The sequence below is a fragment of the Triticum aestivum genome, chromosome 1D (genome assembly GCF_018294505.1).
Source record: "Triticum aestivum cultivar Chinese Spring chromosome 1D, IWGSC CS RefSeq v2.1, whole genome shotgun sequence".
Lineage (NCBI taxonomy): Eukaryota > Viridiplantae > Streptophyta > Magnoliopsida > Poales > Poaceae > Triticum > Triticum aestivum.
In genome coordinates, this window is record NC_057796.1 from 134281549 (window position 1) to 134290215 (window position 8667).

Genomic DNA, 8667 nt, shown 5'->3' on the forward strand with positions numbered 1-8667 from the left:
AGCTCTTTCAATCTACAGACAATTAAAAATAGAGTATGTTGTTAGTTACAACAACATTTGTGCTGGCTAAGTAATTGAAAAACATAATACATACCATGCATGCATCATATGTTGTGAGTCCATCTCTTATGTTCTTACAAGCTGAAATCATAAGATTTATGTGCCACTTATTATAGTCTATAATCCTAGACATTTTTGTGTGTCTCCCCGGTACAATTTGGTAGTGATTATCAAGATAGAATATCTACATACATAATCTATATGATTACAGAATTACCAAACATATGTTATCATAAACAAGATGCACATGATAACTCACTTGTAGAAAGAAGCGACAGCCATTACTAAACAGTAAAACTGAGCTAGTTAGAGGCACCCACAGCGATTTGACATTCTCAACCGTCTGATCATCTCAGTTGACGCTCCTGATCATTCTGGCGTCCTCCACCATCTTTTTTACGCAATCCAAGGTCTTTTCTACCTCTCAACCTGTGTGTCCCGGGCCGGCCCAACGTTACTGGGCTGCTGCTTCGACGAACGTCTTGAACTCCTTCTCATTCACTGATCCGGCTTATCGTTCGATCCTGAATTGATGGTTGCGATCGGCGCGGGGCTAGGGCATCACAGGTGGGCCGCTTTTCTCCGATTTCAGAAGGAAAGAAAAAACCTTCGTGCAAGCGGAGCTGGTGGCGACGGCCTCCTCTCGCCGTCGCGAGCCGTCCCAAAATCATAGTGCTGACTGCCGCATCTCATCCACCCCCAATCCCACAGCGGTTAAGTTCCCGGCGGCAGGCAGTAGCGGGAATAGTCTGTCAAGGAGAGATGCCGCCGTGGCCGCTGCCTTTTGGCCATTACCTCCCCTCAGTAACTTCCAGTATTGGATTCAATCCTTACAAGTGACTTTGGAAGCGAGCTCTCTAGCACGGTGGTGGATTTCTTGCGGATCGCGGAGAAAAAGGTAGGGATGGAAAGAGAGACCCTTGTGCGGGTGCGACCACCACCTATTTGTGTCCCGTAGCCCTTCACACCACAACCATCCGCCCAGATCTCATTCTCCCCTTTCCTTCTGCTTCTTCTCAACTTCAATCAAGGGATGTGCATGTTTTTCCTAAGTGGTTACTACACCACAGGAATGATGTAGAGTAGAAGTCTTCTCTTCGATTTGGTGAAGGTATTTTGTTTACTAATTCTTACAGATCAATTCGAGTTTGTTCTCTCATTTTCATGTTCCGCGTATTGCCGCAGCCTCAACCCCGTAATCTAGGGACACCAAGGGTGAAGATTAGGTGTTTTTCTCTCTCTCTCAATTCTTATTTGATGGCTGCTCCTTGTGTTGAGTGCTATTCTCCTATGGGTATCTTTACAAAGGGAGCATCTTTTATTGGGTGATTATTTTGTTTACTATCACATTTGGGCAATCTACTATTTCAGAAGTCACGGGCCAGGGCAGGTGAAGTTTGATTTACCATCATGTGGTGACCATAAACTTGTAACTAAAGTATATCAAGAAATTGCATGGTGATATGAATTTTTTTCATGAAACTTGCATATGGTATTTCAGGTATGCTTTTCCATGACAGTAGTTCTATGCCACGAGGATGTAACTGATGTAATGCGTGAGTTCTGATACAATCATGGATCTCTATTGTTGTTCTTGTATATGGATACCGGTGTGTGGGGATTAGGCCTTTATTTTCTGTATTTTTGTAGTAATGAGCTTTAAGGTCTGCGAAGAATTCATTAAATGAACTGCAAATTTGATCACCCCCCTTTCAACATTCTTATTCTACTAAAAAATTTACTGTGTCTTACACGATCATCTATGTAGTTTAAAAAAGCAAATAAATATCAACATTTATTTATGAACATACTTACACATTCGTATTAAAATTGATTATAATATTGTGCATATGTTACATCCTTGCTAAAAACACATATTGTGTGCAAACAAAGCATTTTCATGTGAGACGATGAACATATGTCCAAACATCCAAACAAATAACAGTTTAAGTTATATCAACCATTTCTCAAATATTTATGCTATTCCTTCTTTACAAAGGCGGGCGCGGCAACGCGCGTCATCATGTTCTAGTACAAATATATGACAGGGCTATTTGACAGAATTTTGTGTTGTGCCTTTGTAATAGCATCAAGTAGATAATTCATTGCATACTCACACCAGTTATATTCTCCTATGTAATCAGTTCTACATAGAGCTCCCCAATAATCAACAATAGTGTAGCCATGTTTAAAAGGAGGTGTCCCAAATGTCCCATAATAAATATAACACATGTTGCCTTAAAAGCATGCCTTTTCAGCTTCACTTGATAACTCAGTCATATCTCTGACTAAGAAATTTTCTGATGCCGTCAAACTGTGAGAATCATTTCCAACCATACCTACATTTTTCTTCGAGAAGTCAACGGAAGCAGCTTTTGTCTGAGCTTCAATACCATCAATATCTCTAGGTCCACAAGAAAACCCCAAAACTTTATGCATATGTGCATCATAGAATTTGAGTTTCCTATCTTGAGACATCTTAATGCACTGATCTTTCACATTTGTTGAACTTACCAGAAATGTACTAAACTTAAGATGAACCTTTTTAATTGTAGATAAGTTCAACAACCCATCAAATATGATTTCCCAGCACATAAATTTCTTGTATTTAGTGAATCCATTCAAAACAGCACGGACATGATCTACCTTCGACCTGGATTCAGAGTTACACTTGTCATCCTCATTTTCTCCGCTCGAGTCATCTCCTTCAGTGTAATAATATCTTACATCTCTGTTACATTTTGCTGTACCACTTATTGAATGACTTGACTTAGACGACATATTTTATCACTAGAATTAAATGAAGACAATAAGATAATAAACAATTTAATGGATTAGATAATTCATCAAAATTTGTTGGTTTAACAATTACTTGTTAAAATAAATATTTGTAAGGTAGGAATGTTATTTGTTAGTGTTATTAATAAAAATTACTTCAACAGCAGTTCTAAAAAAGTATTCTAAGAAGAGACGCACAATGTACTTCAGGAGAACAATGAGATAGAAGAATAGAAAGAACACTTTAATCACAAGAATAACGTTTAGTAGGCACTTGTTACAGGAATTGTTCATCGAAATATCCCACAGAAAAAGATATAATACTTTAGCTTTACAATGTGAATACAAATATATGTGAAGCCATATACGCTCGCGAATACACTAAATAAACACCCAAAATTTTGAATCTTCGCGCACATCGGCAGCCCACAAACTACGCGTCCCCTGCATTTGCGTGCTCTAAATCCTCTTTCCAAAACATCTTAGTAGGTCTGACTGAGGCATATGCAGGCTACCAAACGTGCCATAATTGTGTCAAATGCTTGCATGAACTTCAGTGAATCGGATTCAACGGAAGGGTTTATATAAAAAAAAAGATTTAACACAACTCTTTCAAGGCAGCGGTCGTATGAGGCCCTGTCCAATGCAAGACGCTTAGCTGAAGTGCTTCAAAAAATAATTCAATTTTTTTAAACACCTGTACTTATTTGTAGAGAGTAAACACTTGAGACCGGTGCTTCCTAAGCACTTAGCATTCTACAAGGCCTGACTCTGCCAGCCTGCCTGCCTGCCAGGTACGGTAACTTGTTGCGGCTCGGGGCGAGTTTAGGCCAAAGTCCCGGTCTACCGCGAATGCATCACATCGCCACTATAAAACGCGCACCCTTGACCCCGTCGGAAACCCATCGTTCCGCCGCCGCGACCGCGATGGCGTACCGCCGGAAGCCGCAGTCCTCCTTCGAGCACCACCACCACCACCCGCACCCCGTTAGCCCTCCCTCCCCGCCGCAGGACTCCCTCGCCGCGCAGGCCATGCGCGCCTCCGCCGCCCACCGAGACGCCTCTTCTCTCTCCTCCGCCTACTCCTCGGCTGCCTCCGCGGCCGCCGCCGCTCGCAGGAGCCACGAGCCCTCCGTCTCCACCCCTTCCCCTGTAAGCCACGCCAGCCTCTTAATTACCCGTCCGCCGTCTTCGTCTCTGGATGCGTCGGATGCGTTAGCGGATCTGGTCCGATCGGCGGTTCCCGCGTCCAGGGGTTCCTGGGATCCGATTATACAGTGATTAGCGACGGATTGCTCCGTACTTGGGCCGACCGACTAACCTTTTTATTCGAGCTGGATGGGCGTTGAACCTCTCGTGCCTGACTTATAGACTGCTGTTGTTCTTTGGTTGGGGCTCCTTGAAATGGGTGGTACTTATTGCTTAGTGTTTTACCCGCTGTTTTGGTGTGTGAAGAGTTTATGTTTACCCCCCTGGGCGCAGGACTCTTCCAGCTATGGGTACACGTCCATGAAGAGCTTGAACGAAGCCAAGTACGGATTTTGGGGGACGCTTGCTCGGAAAGCAAAGTCACTTATTGACGAGGATGGGTCGCCGGAGCAGTATGATTCCCCGACGAGACAGCAGCCGCCAAGAGATGGTACATCACCAGCTATCCATGTGAGACCTGCTATCTTGTACAGTACTTCGCGCAATGCTACTTGACTGAACTCTAATGTGCGAATTTATTCCATTTAATGTGTACCAATCACCCCTTCAATAAGTAGTACTAGGTACAGTCTGAACTTTGACTTCTACGATGAATCCTTGCAACGGCCAGCTTTCTTATCTGTACTTTGTTCTTACAATCATGTTTAGTACTTAGTGCATGTTGGTCTGTATAGTATAATCCTCCCTTAACTATATTGACTGTGATCATCATTCTGTGTAGTTCACTTTGAACTGTTCATGTGGCTCATCGACAATCTTTACTGATGTAACAGAGACAACACTTGCAACAGCCAGCGCCAGAGACATGGAAATCCGAGACACCTCCATCTCAGAAGAGGTCCGAGGCATTAGCTTCCTCCCTTAACTATATTGGAGGCACAATAAAGAGTGCCCTCGAAGTAAGTTTATGTTCAAAAATCTCTTAATTTTTTGTTTCCAGAAGTTAATCTGAAATTATGTCTGTCAATGCTACCTTTCACAGTTAACGTGGAAAGGCAATTCTCTTTGCTTTTGTATAGAAACCTAGAAACTGTGAACCATTTTAAGCTGTCAGTATATGTCTGACAAGAGCAAGCAGTGTCAGATTTATTATTTTACAAGAGCTTAATTAGATTATTTTTACCATATTTTCATCCTTATATTTTCCCTTTTGTTGACTCAGCTATATATGTTATTTCTTCCAGGAAGGTCGGACTATTGTAGAGACTAAAACAGCTGACATTATTCAGGAGACGCGTAAACTGAATATAAGGCGGAAAGGAGCTGGATCAAATCCACAAGGAGAAACTTCTCACAAATTTGCTCACAGAAATTTTCCTCAAAATCCACTCGATTACGAAACTCAGTTGAAGGCATCTCGCGACGTAAGGTGGCAAATAAGTGTCACTAGATATATTGTTTCAATGCTCCATTTTACAAAAGAAGTTGGAAGTTCTGCAATTGTGTAGTGTACCATAACTAAATGTTAAATGTATTTTGATTGATTGCTTTCATAAACATCTTTGTTTGTCGGATAGCGATATATGCCTGATTATATTCTTTGCAATAAATATTCCATGAAATGCATTCTTTTTTTATTTGCTATTTTCCTTTACCTGAGTACAGTAGCATCAGTTAAGTTAACTTGAATCTGATTTGGCCAACTTTACGTGCAGGAGTGAATTATTAATTGCTCCATCTTTTGCTCTTACAGGTTGCAAATGCCATGTCAGCAAAAGCAAAGCTGCTATTACGTGAACTGAAGACTGTGAAGGCAGATTTAGCTTTTGCGAAGGAGCGCTGTGCTCAGCTTGAGGACGAGAATAAAATGTTGCGAGAAAATCAAGACAATGGTGATAACCCAGAAGATGATGATCTGGTTAGTACTTTTAATACTAGTAATAATGTACGTGCAATGCACGTTTATATTAGGTAGGATATTAGTTGCACGTTATATTAGGTAAGATATATCTGTTGCACGTTGGTATTTGGTAAGATATCATTACTTTTTTCGCGGAAATGGTAGGATATTAATTACATGGCAGATTTCATGGGATAGCGTTGAGTCAAAACGTGTTTATAACCAATGGCAGTGGTGGGTAATTAGAGCGTTAAACGTGTTTGGTGCTCAACATTGGAGCGATTTGAACCGCTAGATAACATGATTTGACGGTCGAGATGGTTTGGATCTGCCCCTTTGGGTCTTTTTATATTGGTATAGATAAATGGACAAAACTAACTACGTTTATGACCGTAGTCCATCATCCTTTTGATTTTGATCACTGATTTATGTCAAAAATAATTAGATACTTCTATTCATCTAAGTTTTATTAGAAGTTTATTGTCTATATCGTACTAAAAAAATTTATCCCACATTTTTTACTGCTACACACTGATAGTCAGTTGGGATTTTTTATGGAGGGTGGGCTCCAGATGACGAATCACTACCGAATTGACATCAACATAACAAATTAGTATGGTCTGCTGTGATCTGTGTAACCTAAGAAATAATAAATTACCTTGTTAATGTGGAAAATGAAGGACAATTTCGTTCTCTCATTAGTTGGGAATTTTGAATTGTGCTCATCGGTAAGAGAACTTCTGCTAACAGTTGGGAGAACTGTGCTTCCGTCAAATGAAGTATTTGAGTTTGTTGCAAAATAGCCTACACAAGTCACTCAGATTGCAGTTGCGTGATGGCAATGATTGTTTGTTCCTGTCCAAATCTATAAATTGGAAGGCTAGTACGCTATGTCAATGATCAGTCCATGTCATAGACACAAATCGACTGCCCTAAACATTAGTTGATTACCTTGTCCATTCATTGCTCTGCAGCCGTCCACTAGAGGGTTTGGGACCTGATGGGCCAGTCCCATCCGTGTCCTGTTTATTTCATTGCCCTGGTGCGCTGGTAACAGCTGTCTGTCAACCGCTTGCTGCCCCTCGGTCATCTCATACCCTAATCTAGGGGTTGCTTGAGACTGCAGGCTGTCTGTGCCTGCGTCATGTTATGATATCTGTACGCTTCATTTTCTTCTTCCATAATGAACACATTCAAACAGAAAAAGCACTCCATGGGTGTATTCTTATGATAATAGTGAAGGGTGGACTTGTGCTTTATGAAACCTACCCAGTAAAATCCCCTGCTGATAATCATTTGGAGATCATGCCAATACTAGGTGTATAATCCTTAAGCGTTCCCTTGTTATCATTAGTTTCATGGTCAATTCAATGTCATCTTGGAATTGTTTCTATAATGCAGCTGCTGCAATTCTATGGCTGGGTCTCAGGGTTTGGAACTTGCTCTTTGCTAAATATTTTTATTTGGTTTTGTTTTGCTGCTAATAAATATCATGTGCTGATAACCATTGGGAAATTATGCCAAGACTAAGGAATAGTCCTCAGAGTTCTGATTAATTCTATGCTCAACTGAATGTGTCGTACAATTTTCTTTTTTTCTGGAAGGCAGGAGCTGCAATTGTGTGGCTAGTTCTCAGGGTTTAGGGCTTGACAAATGATCAAAGAACAACATGAAAGTGCCGGAATCATAAGTTTGTGTAACTCTAACCAAACGCTTATATTTTGCTCTTGTAAATCTTGAGCTACATCAAAATTGATATATTTTGTGAAATAGAACCAAAAATTGTAAGGCTTAACATGTTGACACTGGTTAACCATTTATATCTTCTGCTTCTTTGCAGATCCGCCTACAATTAGAGACACTATTAGCTGAGAAGGCGCGGCTTGCACATGAAAACTCGGTGTATGCTCGAGAAAATAGATTCCTACGTGAAATTGTAGAGTATCACCAACTTACTATGCAGGATGTCATATATGTGGATGAAGGCATCGAAGAGGTCACTGAGGTGTACCCTACTCAAGTACTGCCTCCAGCGTCTGCTCGCACTGGGTCGGGCCTAGGTCGCGCATCAACTCCAGTGACACTCAAACATGTTAACTCATCTCCGGCCTCCACATCCGCCCTTCCGGAACCTTGTCCGGTCGTGCCGGTTTCTCCGAAGATGCTTTCTCGGGCTTCATCTCAAAGCAAATAGAGGGAGCCTGGCAGCACCAGCCACCGTTCAACAGGTAAAGATGGTTGGTGGTGTGATACGAGTAACACATATACTGTAACGGAGGTTGCGGCGCCATTGTGCCTGTGGGATGTTGTGGCCTCTGGGCTGTGGTGAATACACGCAGGATCTGTGATGTGTGTATGATCCGTGTTGTAACTTGTGAGATTTTTCTTTCACATCACCATGCTTGCGAAACTACGCATTGCCGGGTTGCATTTGTCTCTTAAGTTGAGGACTTGATGCTGAGGCCAAATTCAAGGTGCATTGCGTGTCTGCCTGAGACGTTTTACATGTTATTGGTACATATGCAAGCCTTCATTTGTTAATAATGAAGTTATGTAATGTTCATCAAGCAAGCAATGGAATCTCCGAGTGCCTAAAACCCTGTTGGCACATGACGCTCGACCAGGTGAAGTAGAATCAAGACGAACTCTGAATGTAATGCACCATCGAAATCAACAAGTATCAAGCAGGTACAACTGTTCAGAAGGACGACTAGAATCATACAGTATGATGGATTCAGATTTCAACATTACATTAGTGCAAGAACTATTGTTGGCATCCA

The 8667-nt window shown here is 41.5% G+C and overlaps 1 protein-coding gene and 1 long non-coding RNA gene across 2 annotated transcripts; both read left to right on the plus strand.

Annotated features, from left to right (window-relative positions):
- Positions 1-612: 612 nt before the first annotated feature.
- LOC123180750 (uncharacterized) lies at positions 613-1542 on the plus strand. Its single transcript, XR_006491209.1, has 2 exons — positions 613-1171; positions 1246-1542. It is a non-coding gene; the product is annotated as an uncharacterized lncRNA (long non-coding RNA).
- Positions 1543-3653: 2111 nt separating this feature from the next.
- LOC123180749 (uncharacterized) lies at positions 3654-8375 on the plus strand. Its single transcript, XM_044592876.1, has 6 exons — positions 3654-3990; positions 4321-4497; positions 4821-4946; positions 5232-5411; positions 5741-5905; positions 7728-8375. The coding sequence occupies exons 1-6, from the start codon at positions 3691-3693 to the stop codon at positions 8079-8081; spliced, it is 1302 nt and encodes a 433-aa protein (XP_044448811.1). The 5' UTR covers positions 3654-3690; the 3' UTR covers positions 8082-8375.
- The last annotated feature ends 292 nt before the right edge of the window (positions 8376-8667 follow it).

Excerpts from the sequence above, each read along its gene's own strand:
- LOC123180749 (XM_044592876.1), top strand. The coding sequence starts at position 3,691 with ATGCATCACATCGCCACTATAAAACGCGCACCCTTGACCCCGTCGGAA. Across the intron at positions 4,947-5,231 it reads CAATAAAGAGTGCCCTCGAA|GAAGGTCGGACTATTGTAGA; the intron begins GTAAGTTTATGT and ends TATTTCTTCCAG. Across the intron at positions 5,412-5,740 it reads AGTTGAAGGCATCTCGCGAC|GTTGCAAATGCCATGTCAGC; the intron begins GTAAGGTGGCAA and ends TTGCTCTTACAG.